The sequence below is a fragment of the Octodon degus genome, unplaced genomic scaffold (assembly GCF_000260255.1).
Source record: "Octodon degus isolate 3935 unplaced genomic scaffold, OctDeg1.0 scaffold00447, whole genome shotgun sequence".
NCBI lineage: Eukaryota > Metazoa > Chordata > Mammalia > Rodentia > Octodontidae > Octodon > Octodon degus.
In genome coordinates, this window is record NW_004525023.1 from 141,829 (window position 1) to 161,828 (window position 20,000).

A 20,000-nucleotide genomic window follows, 5' to 3' on the forward strand; every position below is an offset into this window, starting at 1 on the left:
TTTTGAACCAGGGATTGAACTCAGGCCCTTGCACTTGCCAGGAAGTGCTTATTCTACTGAGCCATATCTCTGACCCCTCCCTGTGCTTCTAAAATTGGAATTCAGAGCTGAGTTTGCTCAGTGATCAGGAATAGCCTGTGAAGAGCAAAGACCTGCATTTCCTTGTCCTCAAGGAGGCTTAGGCACAGTTTAATTTCCTGAGGTTTTGAGACTCTCCAGCTTCAGCCTATAGCAATAACATTCTTCTACTCTCTACCTGGCTTAATTTTTCTTCTTTATAGTCATTTTAACACTGGATTCACCTTTCTTGCCTTGAGAAGTAGAGATGACTGTGCTCTAGACATAGCAAGATGGAAGAACATGAGCTGAATGAAGTGTTTACCTCCTTCCAAGCAATGTTCACATGTTGAGGAGACTTGAGCTTCCTCTGTGGTGTCCTGATAACTTATCCATGCCATAAATGGAGGACAACACTTTCTGGAACTTTGGGCCAAGTTTAGGAGGGGCAACAGATGAGGGAAAAGAGGGATAGAAGTTGGAATGGTGAAGGCATGGGACAGGGAGATAGAGATGAAGAAAAAAAATATATATCTTGCATATACACACAACATAATTAAGATAGTTATACTACTAATTTTGCTTAATTAAAAAGAAGGGTTTGAGGTAATATTTATGAACAATTAAATGCTTATGTCTTGTACTCTGAATAACTAATTTAAAGGTGACAGTATAAAATATATTAATCATTGTTACTCTCCTATTTCTTGTTTTGAATTTTTTTCCCTTTAAAATAAAAAATATGAAATACTTTTTTCTGAATATTCAAGGATGATACCAATATGTAGTTTGAAAGTGCAGCGTCAAGAGCAGGTATATAGCTCAGAGGCATACTTGCCTGCCTGGTAAGCTCAAGGTACCATGCTGAATAGCAGTATCACACACACCAAAAAAAATACCCCATCAGGACTGACTCTCTGTTGCATGCATATAAATACAGATATATGCACAAATACACTTATGCAACATGTTACATACATTATATTTACACATGTACCTATGTGCATGTATATACATATTTATATACATTCATGAACATATACACATACATGTATATAAATGTATATACATATGTACACACATATACAAGATATATACACACATACATTCATATATGCAAACACATGTATATATACATGTAGGTACATATATGTATACAAGATATACATATATATATACACACACACGTATATCATGTATATATTTGCTTTTTTATTTCTTTCTCCTTTCACCCATCCCAGTTTCTATTTCTTTTTGATCAGTTTATTCAGATTCTACAGTATGTATTGTACATTCTGCATCTTATTTACCCTTTCAGCTTTTTACTAGGGAGATAGTACCATGTTTGCATATGTGTGTGTGTTTTATTTCAGCTATAAGTATGGTCTCCAATTGCATCCATTTATCTATAAAAATTTTCAGATCATGCTTTATGGATGAGTACTCCATTGTATAAAAAGACCATATCTTTTTTAATCAAGTCCTCAGTTGATAGACATTTGGGTTGTTTCCAAGATCTAGCTATTACAAGTTGCTGTAAACATGGGTGCACATATATACGTGTGGCACGATGTTTTCAATTCTCCTGGGACAATATCCAGCTGGTGAATAAGTGGGTCCAATGGGACATGCAATTTTAGTTTTCTCAGGAATCTCCACACTGATTTCCTCAGTGGTTTTAGCAGTCTACATTCCCAACAACAGTGGAGGATTCCTTTTTCTCCACAGTTCCTCCAGTATTGGTTACTGACTGATTTCCTGATGATAGCCATTCTTTCCAGGGTGAAATGGAATCTTAGTGTTGTTTTAACTTGAATCTCTTAAATACTAGTGATGTTGAACATTTTAAAATACACTTATTTGTTGAAAGTATCTCTTCATCTGAGAAGTATTTATCTCAGGTGTTGATTTTGGATTGGATCTTTAAATTTGGGAGGTCTGATAATTTTGAGTTCTTTATTCATTCTTCATAGTAATGCTTTGTCTCAGGAACAGCTGGCAAGCATTATTACTATTCAAATTTTTATAATAGGGAAAATGAAAATATTTAAATCTAGAAAAATACAATAATCATGCACATTTCCATTCACAATGAAGAGTCACTGTGGAACTTTAAGCATGTATTTTAAGAGTTTTTTTCCACAGTTCATTTCTGTCTATACCTATCTGTATATATACAACTATGTTTCAGTCCTGTGTCTTTCCATTCTCTTCTTGCTCTCTTCACATTTCACTGGTTTTTAAGTTTTAAAAAGCATAATGTGATATAAATATTCCCTAAAATTAAGCATCTTATGTTAATTTATATTTTATTAACATATGGTATTACATATTGAGATAAACATGTCTGTATACAAAAATCTGACAGTATGTAAATAATTTTTAGTTAATTTTATTGGGAAATAAATAGCAATGAGACAGTTTCAAAATCGATGAGGAGAGTTTCAATAATTAATACATTGCATATTGTTCTCTTCACAGTGGTTATTCATGATAGAAGAGGCAGACATGATATCCTGTAAAACACTATTAATATAAAGCTTTCTTCTAATTGAATTAAGAGAAAGTAGCTGTTTATCTATCCTCTTTTGTATATACAGATACAAAATGGTCCTTCATTTATATTTCCCTTTTCTGTTTAGTTTTGTCAGAGATGGTTATTCCATTGGCATTTAAATATTGTAAGTGCATGAACTCAGGAAAATAATTCCGTATAATCCAGTAGACCATAATAGTAGTGGGCTATCTGTAGGACTGGCAACGTCAGAAGTTGTTGACTTGAACATTTTACAGCTCAGCACATTAATATGGCTTCAGTTTTTATACTTCGTGTTTTTATTTTTCTGCTGGATGGTTAAGACCAAGATAAAGCAAGACCTATATCACAAGAAATGTAACTTTTGTATATTCCAGTCAGTAAAATCACCTCAGAATTTACTCTGAGACCCTGTACTACAGTTTGTAGAGCCTTTGTCAGTGTCATCCATGTGAATGAGTCACAGCCATTGTTTGATCAATTTACTCTCTGTGAAAGTCTGAGAGAATGATTTATGTTTGTCTGACTCCTCTTAGGCACACTCTACATCGTCAATCCCTTTCTTCTATTTCCCCATAATGTTCTTGATCAAAACATTTGGGACATCACTGAGTTACCTGATGTTGCAGTACAGGATCGCTTATGTCTGGAGTCCTCGCTGACCTTGAAAGTCTAAGGCCAACATGTTGGCAGAACTTGTAGCCCTTCTTTTTCTGTAATTTTTGGTCTGCAAACTTAAGTTGTTAATGCTCCAGAAGAGAAATTTAATTTTATTATTACCCTATAACATGGACATTTGAGGTTAAACTCACTATCTCTCTGAGTATCAAACATGTTAGATATTGCACGGAAAAGGTATTTTCCATGAAGTACTTATATGGTAAACCTTAAATCCATACAGAATGTGAAGAAAAAAGAGAAAAAAATAAATAAAAAAGAGGAATATAGAATTACATATTTTTACACAGAAATTTAGAAATCAAGCCATATACCACATTGTAGCAGGACCAACTATGATATTATTTTTTTCTGGCTCTTGTTTTCATTTATTGCCCTTTAAAAAAACAAGCAAACGTTTACTTGACAAACAGTATAGCAGTAATTGTTATGATGTGACAAGCAGTACATACTTAGAAGACCAGAATTACAGGCATTCCAAGCATGACCCTAGTATTACACATTTCTGTCTTCAGTGCAGTTGCTTAGTTTACAGGTATCAGCATACATAGTTAGTCAGGGTGAGAATCCTATCAACTAACTGCTAGCTTCAAAAACCTGATGAAGATTCTCAGGATCATTGTCTTACTTATCTTGAGCATATAAATGTATAGGTTTGCCTCTGTCATGTTTCCTAGCTTTTCTCTTGGCCCTCTCTTCATTGTCTAGTCCTTATGTTTTCAATTTCCTTTTAATTGTGTTCTACCTTTCTATTATTATTTCTTCTTTTGAGTTTTTACACTAGGGAGACTATTGGATATTTACACATGTGGGTCTGGTTTATTTCACTTATGTGTATATCTTCAAGTGGCATCCACTTAAATATAAAGGTTTTGATTTTGTCATTCTTTATAGTTGAGAAATACTGCGCTGTATAACATTGCCACATCTTTTTCATCGATTGCTCAGTTGATGGGCATTTTCATTGTTCAGAAATGAACTATCACAAATTGTGTTGCTATAAACATAAGTGCACCTATATCATTATGATGTTATATTTTCAGTTCCTCTGGGAAAATTCCCAGTAGGGGGATACGAATTTTGAATGCGATTTCCAGTCCTAGTTTTATAAGGAATCTCTACACTGATTTCCATAATGCTTGTACCAGTCTACAGTCTCACCAGCAGTGGAGAAGGATTTTTTTGCCCACAGCCTCTCCAACATTTGTTGATTCCTTTATGATAGCCATTCTTTGTGGGGTGAGATGGTATCTCAGTGTTGTTTTAATTTGCATTTTAGGGATGGCCAGTGATTTGGATCATTTTTTTCATATATTTATAAGCTTCTAGAATTTCTTCCTCTGAGAAGTGTGTTTTCATCTCTGACGCCCATTTCTGGATTGAGTTTTTAAATTTTGAGGCTCTAATGTGTTTTAGTTCTTTATAAATTCTATGGAGAAGACCTTGGACTGAGTGCTTATTAGTTAAGATTTTTTTCTACATTTGTCGGTTGTTCGTTCACTTTGTTGGTAATTTCTTTTGACATGCAAAAGTTTTTTGATAAGTAGAGGTCTCATTTTTTAATTCTTTGAAATATTACCAGTGTTATTTGATTTTCGTTTATGGACTCTGGGCCTACAGCTACGTCTTCAAGAGTTCCTCCTACTTTCTCTTCCAGGAGATTTAGTGTTTATGTTTTAATGTTTAGATCTTTAATCCCTTTTGACTTTGGTTTAGCGCATGGCGATAGCCCTGGGTTTTAGTTTTTGGTATGTAGAAATCCAGTTTTTCCAGCAATGTTTTGTTAAGGAGGCTATCCTTCTTCCAGTAAGAATGCTTAGCCACTTTTTCAAAGAAAATGTGGCAGGGTGTTTGTAGTGGCTACTGAATCTTCTACTCTATTCCATTGATGCTGAGGTATGTTTTATTGCCTATACCAAGCTGATTTTATCACAGTAGTTTTGTAACATAATTGCAGGTCAGAAATTGTAATACGTCCTGCTTTGTCTTTTTTTGTCCAGGATTGCCTTTGTTGTTGCAGGTCTTTTCTGGTTCCAAATAAATTTTAGGAACAGTTTCTCTAGGTCTGTGTGACACGTTGGTGCTATTTTGATAGTGATTGCATTAAATATGTTCAAGAATTTTGAGAGCATGGCCATCTTTTTTTTTTTCAAAATTTTATTGATAAACAGATAGCAATGAGACAGTTTCAAATCAAATCGGAAGTACAGCTTCAACAAATAATACACTGCATATATTCTTCTTAGTGGTTAATTGCTGTACAAGATGCAGACTTGTGATCCTATTTACAAACACCATTAGAACAAATCATTGTATTCATTAAGAGAATGAAACTATATATCTATTCTAACCACTTTGAATACACAGATACAAAATGAACATTCATCGGTATACCCCATTTTTTCTAAGTTCCGTTATTGAATATTATAGGTGTGAGCATGGCCATCTTCACAATGTTGTTATTCCTATCCAGGAGCAGGGGATATCTTTCCATTTTCTGAAATCCTCTACAATGTCTTTCTTAAAAGTACTGTAATTTTCATTGAATAGATCTTTAACTTCTTTAGCTAGATTAATTGCTACGTATTTCATTTTCCACAGTGGATCATGAAAGGTATTGTTTTTCTACTTTCCCTCTCAATGTGTTTGTTGTTTGTGTAGAGGTATTATATGGACTTTTGGGCTTTAACTTGGTATCTTGCTATGCCCCTGAATTTGTGTATTAAGTCTACTAGCTTCTTGGTGGACTTTTTTGGGGTCTTCCAAATAAAGTATCATGTCATCTGCAAATAATGATAGTTTAACTTCTTCCTTACCTACTCTGATTCCTCTTATATCTCTCTCTTTCGTAATGGCTCTAGCTAATGATTCCAGAAGTATATGGAATAGAAGTGGTAATAGAGGACATCCTTATCTTGCACCAGATATGAGAGTCAAAGGTTTCAGTTTTTCCCCATTTAGAATTATGTTAGCCATAGGGTTGTCATAGATGACTTTTATCAGATTGAAGTTGATGCCATCTATTCCAGTTTTCTGTAGGACTTTGAACTTGAATTAGTGTTGGACTTTGTCTAAAGTCTTTTCTGCATCAACTGAAATGTTCATGTGGTTTTTTTATTTCACTCTATTGATGTAGTGTATTACATTTCTAACTCTGTGTATATTGAACCATCCTTGCATCCCTGGAATGAATCCTACCTGGTCACGGTATATAATCTTCTTGATGATTTGTTGTATTCTATTTGCTAGAATTTTATTGAGTTTTTTTTTCATCTTTGTTCTTGAGGAAAACTGGCCTGTAGATCTCTTTTTTAATAGTATCTTTCCTTCATTTTGGTATCAGTATCATACTTGTGACCAGGAGCAATTTTGGGAGGATTTCTTCCTTTTCAATTCCCTTGAAGAGTGTGAGGAGAATAGGGATTATATCTTCTGCAATTTTTTTTGTAGAGTTTAACTCTGAATCCATCAGGAACTGGATTTTTTGTTGTTGATAGGTTTTTTAAAATTACATTTTGTATTTCATTGGCTGTTATTGGGTATTGAGAGTTGTTGTATCTTCTTGTTTAAGTTTTGGCAATTTGTACCTGCCTAGGAATTTGTCCTTTTCTTCCACGTCTTATCTTCTGTGAGAGTAAAGATTCTCAATAATTGCTATTGATGATCTTCCGAATTTCCACTGGGTCTGTGGTAATTACACCCTTTCATTCCTTATTGCTCTTGTTTGTATTTTGTCTTTCTTCTTTTTGATGAGATTATCTAGGAAATTATCAATTTTATGTCATCTTTCAAAGTACCAGTTTTTAATTCGTTAATTTTTTGAACTGTTTTCTTCATTTCAATTGAACCAATTTCTGCTCTAATCATTATGATTCCTTCATATCTTTGGGCTTTGGGTTTGGTTTTATCTTTGTTTTCTAGATGTCGAAGGTGCAGCATTAGGTTGTTCACTTATTCCCGTTCTGTTTTCCTAAAGTGTGAATTCGCAGCTATAAATTTCCCTCTAAATCTACTTTCATCGCATCCCATAAATTTTGAGAAGCTGTGCTTGAATTTTCATTGAATTGTAGATGTTGTTCAAGTTCTTGTTCAATTTCATCTGTGACCCATTGGATGATGAGTAATGTGTTGTTTAATTTCCATGTATTTATGTGATTTTTCTGGTTTCTTCTGTTGTTTATTTCCAGTTTCATTGCACTGTTGTCAGATGATATGCATGAGATAATATCTGTTTTCGTGCATATACTTAAGCTTGATATATGGACTAGTATATGGTCTATGTTAGAAAATGACCCATGTGCAGCTGAGAAAAAAATATTCATTCATTTCTGGTTGGGTGCAACACTCTGTATATATGCACTAAGGCCCTTTGTTCTGAGCTCTGGTTCCATTCTGCTACGTTTTGCTTATTTATTTCTGTTTGCCCTATGTCTTTGGGATAAGAGAGTGTTAAGGTCTCCTGTTAAGATTGTGGTATTGGATATTAGATTTTTAATGCTCATTAAGGTTTGTCTTATATAGTTGGGTGCTCCCATGTTTGGTACATGGATATTTATGAGTGTTACCTCTTCCTCTTGAATATGTCCACTAGCCAGTATATAGTGGCCTTTTTTATTTCGTTTGATAATTCTTGGTTTGAAATTGAGACTATCTGAGAACAGGATTGCTACCTCTGGTTTTTTCTGAGGTGCTGGTGTGTGTAGTATTTTTTTCCAACCTTTGACTTTCAGTCTATTAATATCTTTATGAATTAACTATGTTTCTTGCATGCAGCATATTGTTGGAGTTTGTTTCCTATTCCACTGTGCCAGGCTATTTCTTTTAATTGGTGAATTGAGTCCATTTACATTGATGTTTATAATTGAGATATATGGATTTGTGATTGACATGTTATTTACCTAATGTTGTTTATTCCTTTTTCTCCTGTGCTTGTTTGCGCTATTTATTGGGTTTCATTGTTCTCATTCATGTAGTTGTGATCATTTTGGTCCCTTTCTACATCATCTTTTAGTAGTCTGTAGGGTTGGCTTTGTCATCATGAAGTTGTTTAGTTGTTCTTTGTCATGGAAGTATTTAAATTTCCTGTCAAACTTGAGAGAGGGTTATGCAGTGTATAGTAGTCTGTACTGACATTTATTTTCATAGGAGACTTGAAATACTCTGCTCCATGCTGTTCTTTACTTCATGGTTTGTGAAGAGAAGTTTGCTGCTCTACTGATGGGTTTTCCTTTAAATGTGATCTGTTTCTTTTCCCTAGTGGCTTTCAGTATTTTATTCTTCTGTTATGCTTTTGGGATCTTTACTGTTATATGTCTCTGTATGTTTTTAATTGGGTTGATGTTTTTTGGAGCTCTGAATGCTACAGTTACTTTAATGTCAGACTGTTTCCCCATATTTTGAAAGTTTTCTGCTATTACTTATGCCCATATTGTTTTATATCATTTGTAGGAATCCTTTGTCATTGATACCTATTAGTCTCACATTGCTCATCTTTGCATCACTTTACAGAAGATGAATTATTTTTTTTGGCATCCCAGTTGTTTTTGAGATCTTTTCTTAACTTTTCACTAGCCACAACAGCATCTTCAAAATCTGAAACTCTATCTTCACTTTCAGTCAAACAGTTTCAAAAGTTTGTGGTTGACATTTTAAGTTACTCTGTATCTCTTTGACTCTGTTTCATGCGATCTATTTCTTTCCTATATTGCTCATTCAATCAAGATGCCCATCACCTGAGGAATGGATGAAAAAGATGTGGTTTTGTTATACAATGGAGTATTGCTCAGCTATAAAGAAGGCCAAACTTATAGGATTTATATTTAAGTGGATGCCACTTGAAGATATACTCAAGTGAAATAAAGCAGACTCACATGTGAAAATATCATGCAATCTCCTTAGTATAAGAACTCAAAAGAAGAAATTCAAATAGAAAGGTATAACACAATTAAATGGAGAGTGAGAACTTGAGGATTTGACAATGACGAGATGGCAAGAAGAAAAGCTTGGAAACATGACAGGGACAAAGCTATACATGTATATGCACAAGATGGGTAAGGCAATGATCCTGAGAAATATCAGCCCATTTTTGAAAATGGCAGTTAATTGGTAGGATTCTCACCCTGACTAACTATATATGCTGGTACCTGTGAACTAAGCAGGTGCACTGAGGATAGCAATATGTAATAGAAGGGTCATGCTTGGAATGCCTGTCATTCTGGTCTTCTAAATATGTACTGCTGGTCATGACATACCAATTATTGCCATACTGTCTCTCAAGTAAATGTTTATTTAGAAAAACAAGGAGATAATAAATTAAAAAAAGAGACAAGAACAAAAAATGTCACAGAACTGTCCTGCTACAGTGCTGCACATGGTTAGATTTCTAAATTTCTGTGTAAAAATATGTAATAATTTATTCATATTTTAAAAATACTTTTTATTTAATTTTTTTTCTCCACATTCTGAAGAGACTTAAAGTTTAACATGTCAATACTAGATGGAAAATACCTGTTCCATGTTATGCCTAAGACGTTTGATACTCAGACAGATAGTGAGGTTAAACCAACTGCATATGTTGTAGCATAATAATAACCTTCTCTTCTTGAGGGGTAACAACCTGAGTTTGTAGACCAAAAATTAGACAGAAAGAAGGGCTGTAGAGAGAGCCAACATTTTGGCCCTAGACTTTCAATGTCAGTGAAGACTCAGGACATAGGAGAACCTATAATGTTTCTTCATGCAACTCAGTTGTGTCCCATATTTTCTTTTCAAGGAGATTATGGGCCCTCAGAGTAAAGTGATCAATGATGTAGAGTGTGCCTAAGGAGAATCACATGGAGAAAATCTTTCTCTCAGGCTTTCATAGAGATCAAATTGGTCAAGCAATGGCCGTGACTCATTCCAATGACTGACACTGACAGAGGATCTGCAAACTTCGGTACAGTGTTACAGGATAAATTCTAATGGGACTTGACTGACTTTATCACATAAAAAGTTACATTTCTTGTTATATAAGTCTTGTTTATCTTGGTCTTAATCATCCAGCAGAAAAGTATTAAAACGAGGTATAAAAATTAAAGCCTTATTAATATGCTGAGCTGTGAAATGCTGAAGTCAACAACTTCTGACTTTTCTAGTCCTATGGAAAACCTGGTACTGTTATGGACTACTGGACTATATTGGATTATTTTGCTGAATTCTCCCACCTACCATATTTATTTGGCAATGGAATATTGATCTCTAAGAAAACTAAACAAAAAAATGGGATACAAAGGAAGGACCATTTTGTATCTGTATATACAAAATAGTTAGTGTAGATATACAGTTAGTTTCTCTTCATTCAATGAGAAGAAAAATTTGTAGTAACAGTGTTTGGACAGGATATCATGTCTGCACCTTGTACTATGAATACCCACTAAGAAGATAACAATATGCAATGTATTAATTATTTAAACTGCCCTGTTAATCGGTTTTGAAACTGTTGTCTTTCTATGTGTTTCTCAATAATATTCATAAGGAAATAGTAAAATTAAAAAATTCCATCATTTTTCTCATTTCCTCTATTTTTTATCAATGTCTTCTTGAGAAGCAGTTTTTAATTCTTTCTTTATAGTTTATCCTTTCTTTTTTTTACTTCAGAGATTAATTCTTATCTTATTTCCTCTATATGTTTCTGGAGTTGATTCTTTACATCAGGCGATATTATGTAGAGATTTCTTTTTTATTTGAGAGCTTATTTCTGATATGAGTTCCTCTATTGCTTTCTGCATGTTTTTTTTTTTAAATTTTTTTTTACTTTCGTCACCATACAGGCATTTCAGCTGTGTGATTCCCAATGTCTTCTGTGCTAGTGTCTTCTGCACTTGTTCTGGTTGGGCTTGGGGCCTCATTTTGCATTTTGATTCTTCCCTTTGTCATTTTGTATAGCACTGTCCTTTGATCTTTAATGTAGAACTTTGGTGCAGGTATAACCTTAGCACCTACTGAGAGTCTTAACCAAAAGAGATTATATGTATAAGGCAGTTATAGTTTTCTATTTACGGAACTGCAATGAGGAACACTAATAATGGGTAATGATATTTAGGATTTGACAAACTTTTGTAACTAGTGGGTTTATATTTTGGACAGTAAGAGCAATCATTATGTCTATGTAGCTAAGCAGATATTAAATTGGGAACTTGTATTTAGGTTAATTCTGCTAAGAAGTTCTCTCTGATCCCCTCCCCTTGATGTACCTGGTGTTTTACAGACTAACTAGTTCACCCTGGTTACCTTTTGCCCCCTCTGTCTCGCAAGAGAGAAAGAGGGAATATTCCTTTATAGATCTGGGTCTAGCAAAGTGTCTCAGCTTACTTGTTGCAGATCTATGAAGTCTGAGTTGATCAAATTGTGCCTGGCTTGTGTCTGGCTGCTCTGCTCAGCTTCTTCCTGCCACAGCCCTTGGGACTGAATCTGCTGTGTCCCTCTGCCAATATGTTCCGCTCCTGAATTATCTGGGTGGTTCTGGCCCCTAGCCTCCCTGCAGGGACTTCAGCTGCAGAGTTTCACACTAGGCCTGTATGCCAGGACTGAGATTGGTTTGGAGGGGTCCAGAGAGCAGGACAAGAATTCCCACTCATAAGTTGGCCTGGGCTGGGTCTCGAGCGATCTAGCAGATAAAGTGGAGTGTGGAAGCTCTCCCACACACTTGCTGGGCCTGGGCTTCGGCTGCATCTGGAGGGGTCCTGAGAGCATGGAGGAAAGTCTCACTCACATGCTGGGCTTGGAATGTGTCTGGAGGGTCCAGTGGGTGCAGGGAAGTGCGGAAGCTCACCCAAACAATCTGTAAATCTTTTTATTTTAATTTTTACTGCTATGAACAGTGTGAATATTCTTAGAAATCATTGTGAGTCACATTTGTAACCATTTTACTTTCCTTTCCTTCTCAGTTTTTCCATTTCCTGTGCCACATATGAAGTCAAAACATTTTGGCTTACAATGAAAGCACTCTGTTACTAGAAAACAACTCCAGCACTTTCCTAATACTTATTTTTCTCAGGATAAATCTTGGTAATGGAAATTTTAAGACAATTTTTACTATGAATGCCAGAATGTTTTTCCAATATTTTGATTATCAGAGGTACATGATGACAGTCAAGTAAAGGTCTATGCTATCTCTTATTGTGGAATTTGGGTGTTTTTGAGAGCACTGGCCCAGAGGAGCCTGGATTCAGGAGGGAAACGTAAGTAGCTGTCAAATTCAGAGTTAATGTGTCTCTGAGTAAATGGTTGGGGCAGAGGAACAAGTGAGAGTGGCCTTAATGGAGAAGTGAGCCACTGATCTCTTTCCTATGAGTAACAATTTTGCACTCCAACTCTCTGTCAGGTATTATCCCCCTTGGCCAAGAACCTCTTCCACAGAGCCATTTCTCAGAGTGGTGTGGTCTTCACTGCTAGCCTGTTCAACAAGGATGTCAAGCCTATAGCTAAGGTAGGTTTCTCCCTGTTCAACTATCATATATTCTTCTGGACAGTTGGAATGCACAGGTGTGTGCATTCAGTGGAGATGCTTAAACCATCATTGAAATAAGAGTGGATGAACAGAAATGGATGTTTCAGAGCCCACATTTAAACCATAATCTACATTTTATATTTTCCAGTGAATACTCTTATCTAGGTTTCCTCAGCTCTGAACAAGCTTCATTGTGTTGGAGATGTGGTACACTCTCCAACACTTCACCCATATTAACTCTCTTATAAGAGCAGTACAATGATTGCCCTCAATTATGAATGAGGAAAAAAAGGCCCGAGGAGAGCAGGGAGCTTTCTGGAGGACCAGTTGCAAAGAAGTAAAAAACTTGGTATTTGAAACAAATCTGTGAAATCCTGGATGAAACCTATATGCCTCCAGGCAAAAACCTCTCTTGAGATTTTCAACTCTGAGAATGTTTCCTACTTATCATCTATCTATCTATCTATCTATCTATCTATCTATCTATCATCTATCTATCTATTTATTATTTTTGTCTATCTATCATCATAATCCTAAAGATAAACTTGTGGCAACTTTATCACAGAAAACTAGCACAGGTAAACTAACAAAGACACATATGTTGTGTTTCTGAGTCATGTAACAGCTCCAATTAATAAAGAATCAACACACAGTTGAGCCCTGAGCACATGGCTTCCATTTTAATGTCCCTCCTTCTGCATTTAGAAGTGGTGTTTGGTGTAACACCCCTTTGTGTACATTGCTAGATAGAAAGGGTGCTATTCTGGAACTCCACTTTTACTTGTCATCACTCCAGAAAATTGCTGTTACTGCTGGGTGCAAAACCACCACATCGGCTGTCATGGTTCACTGCCTGCGCCAGAAGACAGAGGATGAGCTCTTGGAGGTGGAAAAGAAAATGGTAGGTGGCTCCATTCTAGGGTCCCCCTTCTGTGTCCTTTGCTCTAGACTTCATCTCTCCAGATTCCGTCCTGCAGTGGTTAAGCCTTCCGGGATAGTTTCTGATCTTTCAGCAGCACTGTTGGTATACTCATCCACATTGGAGATTCTTTTTGAGTTTCAATTATGAAATAGCACAAATGTGAAAGGTACCCATAAGAGCATGAAAAACTAATAACAAAGCGCATCCTCCAGTTCTTTCAACTCTAATATTTTGAGTCTTTGATGTATTGGAAGAAATTGGATAGTCTATATTTATGTAAACAACTAACCATTCTTTTTATCTTGATTGATTTAGAAGCTACAAAAATTTTAGCACAGCAGTAGTCCAATTTTCTAGGTTTATTGATAGCTCTGATTCAATTAGGTTAGCTTGTAACTATCCATCATTTATTTATCATATTCCCTCCATATCTTTATCTATCCATCCTTTCCGTACAATTCTTTGATAATTTCATTAGTCTAGCACTTATCAATCCATAACTTTCCATTTATGTTTTCCAATGCACTTAGCAATCCATAATTTTCCACTTACCTATTTTTAATGCATCCTTCATCCATCAGTTATCAACTAACTGTCTAAACTCTTTTACTGAATACTCATTCTTTTTTCCCCCTTTTTTGTGATGCTGGGGATGGAAACCACGGCTTTGTGTGTGCAAGGCAAGAAGAGATGTATGCCTAAGCCACATCAGAACATCACTGATTATTCCAAAAACAATGACACATCCATCACCCACCTGCTACCTTTCATTTGCTTATCCATTTATCAATCCAAAAATGCTAGTATTGACCAAGGCATTCATCCATCTCTCTGTTCTTAGTGTCTAGAAGGATGCTTGCAGTGGGAGATCTATATACAAATTGATCATACTATGTTTTCTAAAAGGACTATACAAGGAGGAACAAAACCACAGACTCATTTGGTTAAATGTAGTAGGAGTGCAGAGATGCAACACAATTCATACTAGCTAGTAGTGTTGGTTCTCAGGGAAGATAACACTTACACATTGATGGAAGGTCATAGCCATGTGTCATCACAGGGAATTCCAGCAAGACAGTCTCCAGAGAACAGTATCCAGGGCCCATGGAAACTACTCACTCTGTGGGGAAGTATTAATTGTGGTCCCATGAGTTACCTGAGCTTTTCATTTCTCTATCTGGATCTCAAACCTAGAAGAAACTTCTATGGTTTCAGGGCAAATATCTAGTGCTGTTTTGACAGTGTGTCCATGGTTTGACTCTAATGTAGTCCTAGATTTGGGGTTCTCATTAACTGGGTCAAATAGGTTGTCCAAGATACTTAAAGAATTAAGTCACTGCTAGTTTTTTTTTTTTCTTTTATTTTTGTTTTGGTACAGAGCCTCACTACATAGATAGGACTTGTGGTGATCCTCCTGTTTTGAGCATCACTGGCACTGGGATTGCAGGGGTGCGCTACCATGTTGGGACTTTGTCATTGGCTCTGTGCACCCTGGGGGTGGGGCTCATGGGGGATGCAGAACCAGGTATCACAGCCTAGTCCCTGAACTTGCCAAAGCAGGTGCTTTGTCTGCTGAGCTGTCTCGCTGGCCCTAAGTCACTGCTATCTTTTAACATATGAAAAATATTTAGTCATTCTCCATGTAGCACAAGAAGAAACAGTTTGTCTTGGAATCGGTGGTGATGTTGGGAAAATCCAAGGAACCTGTGATCCCAGCAAACTTTTCTGAGTTGTAATGAAAGTGCTTCCATCATTATCATTGTTCCTAGGACGCGCACGAGCGCACGTGCACACACACACACACACACACACACACACACACACACACATGGCACTTGGCTTGTGAGGATTACCTCCATAATGGAGGCATCACTAGGGTTCAGTGTTCATGTATGTAGATCAGACTTGTTAGCAAAAGTGGAAAATTCCATCTCTGTGAATCACTGTAATATTGGCACACAGCAAAGAAAAGCATGAACTGAAATGAGCATCCACCAGTTTGTGTGACAAAGTTCCTTTTAGGTTGACTTGATGGAAAAATGTTGTGATAAAATCCTCAGATAACTGAAAATTTCAGAAACAGAAGGCTTAGGTCCATTGGGTTGGACCCTAGTGCTCTGAAGCTATCGAGAATCTACTTGGCTGTGTCACTCAGCTTCTATTCTTGTTTGTTGGCTTCTCTGAATCACAATTATCTACTGGAAAGTTTAACAGACAACCACCCTCTGGACTTCTACCAGTTTAGAAATCATTTATCGTAAAGTTACAGCATTCATTTTCATGTACACTCTGTTGTACTGACCCTGGCACGTATCTAGCCTTACACTAATGTCTATGTTTGGGAGTGTAGAGATCTCAGGTCAAATATGCATACCCAAAGTTATGAAATGGAAGAGAAAATGGACATAGGTGATGAGGAAGGCATAATGGGAATTCTGTCTCCTGCCACTCTACTTCACCTCTTTCCTGGTCAGTCATTGTAGCTACCACAGTCCCCCAACTATAGTCAACCCCTTTCCACCTTTTCCTAAGAAGAAAATTGAAGTTATGTTTCCAGGGGGAGGAAATTAGGGAAAGGATGAGCAGGGCATGTATCAACAGCAAGTGTGCTCTAAAGAGTTCCAGCAGCACTGACTTTTGGTTACCTACTCTCCCCTCTCCTGCTTGTATCTGCCATCCCTGTCCTACTCTGTCACTTTGTACTTATGCCCAGAAGATCCTGTATACTGCCCTTCTCCAGTACCAGCTAAAGATGAAGCAGGAAGAAAATCATGATGCGTCTGAGCACAGTGCGAATGAATGAGATTTTTACCCTAGAAAGCCTTCTCACATTTTATATCTTTGTCTTCACAGAAACTTCTGGGTGTGGATTTATTTGGAGACCCAAATGAGGTAAAGACCTGTGATTTCCTGGTTACATGTTTTGATTCTTTATGTCTTCAAACTCCAATGTACTGTTGAAGAAAACACTCTCCTTTGCCGAATTACAGACCATTCTTGTGTGCATATTAGGCATAGAGAGGGGAAATGACTTGCTATGATAATACTGAAGCAGGAGACTACAGAGAATTGTGAACAAAACCCACTCAGACAAGAAATAGGGGCAAAAAGGCTTTTATTGCTGGCATCCCTCAGTGACTAATGTTCAACCAAGGGCTGATCACAAAGCCCTGTTTCCACTTTTATATTGTTTTCATCATATGGCAAAATTTTTCACTGATAATCTGCACAAGGGAAAGCTATAGAATCAATGATTAAAAGGCAATAAAGAGTGATCAAGGGCATGAAGACACATACATCTGCTGTGCTGTTTTAACTCACAGCTGAGCCTGTACATGGTCAGGGTCAAAATCATCAGTTTCTTCAAGGAATTCATCTCCATCATTTCTCTCAAACACTTCAGCTGTATGGTTAACCCATAGTCGCCCAGCTTCACCCCAGGAGGTAGTTTCCTCTCTCAATACAACCAGGATCATCATAGACAGGACTGGAATACATTGCCTGATCCCCTGTGCAATGTTCCCTATCAGCAAATCTATACAGTCTGGGTTCAGCTATCACTTTTCTCAGGCACATTTCCTTGTTTGAAAGGCTCTGTGGAAGGAGAACTTTTCAGAATCTTCTACTCCCAGGATAGAGAGAAGTCTAGTTAAGTGGATCCAGAGTCTTTTTTGAGGGCAGGTCTCCTGGGAGGACACAGGGAACACAGGCTTCTGGAAACCAGAAAACCTCCAGATTTTTATCTTTCTTCTTTCTCCTCACTCTTCATGGTGTTTTCTTGGTCTAGTGTCATTAGCTGTGTAGCATCTTACAATCTTATCCTCTGTGCAGCCACCCTGGGTATCATAACACTTCTCTTAAAGAACTTGTGAGAATGAAAGAGGATATATTCAGCCACACAGCAAAGATTTAAGAATGCATTTCATGTTTCAGGGCATAAATGAGTATTTAGGCTATTGACAGTAATAGGCAGGGGTGGGGTTTGTTAGAGAGGGCATTAGAAGAACTTGAATTTTAATTCAGAATGAGTTGGGTAAACCAGAGTGGTCTGACTAGAGCAGTGGTATGTCTCAGATTTTACAAAGAACTAGAGCAAGAAGAGAGAGAACAAATGCATAGAGACAACTTGGGAGACCACTGCTTTAGAGAAACAAGGGTAAAGGGTTCTGCCTGATTATAACAGGGCTGGTACACTGAGGTGGAGACATGTGGGTAGAGTCTGGATGTATGTCAAGGAATAACTGACAAGATTGTTGAAGAAAACAGTATGGGGTGTAAGGAAAAGGGAGACATCTACTGTTGAACTTTCTGATCCAAGAAAAACCATGAAGATAGCCTCACAAGGCAGTTACCAATGTCCACAGGTATGTGGTAACCATCACTGGCATTCTCATGGTTGGTGATGCCAGTGATCTCCTATAGAAGAAACACAAAGTCCCTGGATGCTTGCCTTGTGCATGTTTTCTAATTTCTGCCTTTTATTTTTCTTCTCCATGATATTACAGACATGACTTTGCAGGCCTAAGCTAGCACATATTGTCCTTTCATAAAAGCCTAACCTTGTCTATATGACAAATTGCCTTTCCTCCATTGAGTTAGTCTTAATACACCTGAGGGTCAAGGATGTACCAAAGATTATACAAAGGATATTATTTTCTGCATTCATCCAAACTCAGGACTCCTTGACATTCCTGGTGTTATAGTGCTACACAGTCATAATACTTTTGTTCCCATGCTCAGGATGTTTTCACTTTCAGAACATTCTTGCCTTTTCTTTACTTTGCCATAGCTTTCATCCTTATCCTGCTGTTACTGGCAGTCAGCTGTCTCAGGGCCCTGTTATGTATCTTCCCTAAGATGAGCTGCTCCTCTTGTTGATTCCCAGAGCAGCCATTTCTGGACTATTGCTGTACAGTAACAATATTTACACTCATCCCGTCTGTATTCTCAGATGACTACAGTAGGGTTTGGCTTTTGTCTTCATTTTCTCTTACTCTTCAGTAGGGGACAAAATGTCATTTAGGCACTTTCAGTGGTAAGTTTAAAATCCTCAGCTTTAGAGATAAACAGGTACACATAGTTGAAGCTTAGCAGTCTAGGATTCTGTATTTGTGAATTAACTTACTTGATGAAGTTTATACTTGTGAGACTCCTGTGGTTATCTACAATGAATTTATTGACAGAGGACTGAGCAATTTCAGTCAGATCATGATCATGTGTCCATGTGACTTCAAAGGAGAAAATCTACTTTATTGCCCCATCTCTCATACTAAAATGTATCTTTTGTGGACATCTATGAGTGCCCCAGTTTTTGCAATATTTATTTCTATTAGTGATTTCTTGATTTGACAGGGTTCTCAAGCATAGTGTTGAAGTGCTGTCTATTGTTCCTATGCACAGGAGGGTGTGATGTGCCTAATGGAGGGAAACACTACATGATATAGATAAGCTACATGCTTATGGGTGATGGTTTTCCCTTTCTCCTCTCCCACCAGTAACACCTCATGACCATTAGAATGATCATCAGCTCCCCAAATTTCTGTCCTTGGTGTCTCACAGACACAGCCTTGTTATTAGACCTTGAGCTTCTGTGGCCACTTCCCTCCACTGGGGTATCTATGATCTATGATGCATGCAACACCCTCATGAGAGAGAGAGAGAAAGAATGAGAGAGAGAGAGAGAGAGAGAGAGAGAGAGAGAGAGAGAGAATTATCATCTGTAGCAGCATAATCACAGACATTCTCTTCCTCAGCACTGTCCCTTCATTCCCACTGTGGTGGATGGAGTGCTGTTGCCCAAGACACCTGAAGAGATTCTGGCAGAAAAGCACGTCAACCCTGTCCCCTATATGATAGGAATCAACAAGCAAGAGTTTGGCTGGATCATTACAATGGTGAGTATGTACAGCCCTTAGGCAGATGTGGAATCTATATGTTCAGCCATCGTTGTCCTGACTTCTTGTCCCAGGAAGTTGTCCTTCTCCAAGATCCCCTTGACACCAGTGGAAATTATTTTTCAGAAGTTCTCTGAGGAACAGGATAGCATAAAAGGCTGGGGAGCTCTGGAAAGATAGGATTAGGCTCAACAGCTTCCATTTTGAGGATGGACTCATGACTCCTTTAGACCTCCATTTGTGTTTTTAGATACCTTGTAGGAAATATTCTGTTTCAGATTTCTTCTTTTCAACATCCAAGATAAGCACAGCTATGCACTAGTTAAAGCTGTCAGATAGGTTTTTTCAGTAATTTAATCACAGTGGGAAAAATATGAAACATGCCTTGAATTAAAATGCCTAACACCGATGAGCAAAGACATC

The 20,000-nt window shown here is 37.2% G+C and overlaps 1 protein-coding gene across 1 annotated transcript in view; it reads left to right on the plus strand.

Annotated features, from left to right (window-relative positions):
* LOC101592553 (liver carboxylesterase 1) overlaps positions 1–20,000 on the plus strand; it is a 51,217-nt gene that overhangs the window by 19,041 nt on the left and 12,176 nt on the right. Inside the window, exons 6-9 of the mRNA XM_023708675.1 lie at positions 12,636–12,740; positions 13,558–13,662; positions 16,537–16,575; positions 19,437–19,577. Of these exons, the coding sequence (XP_023564443.1) occupies positions 12,636–12,740; positions 13,558–13,662; positions 16,537–16,575; positions 19,437–19,577 (390 nt within the window). The remainder of the gene's footprint in view (positions 1–12,635; positions 12,741–13,557; positions 13,663–16,536; positions 16,576–19,436; positions 19,578–20,000) is intronic.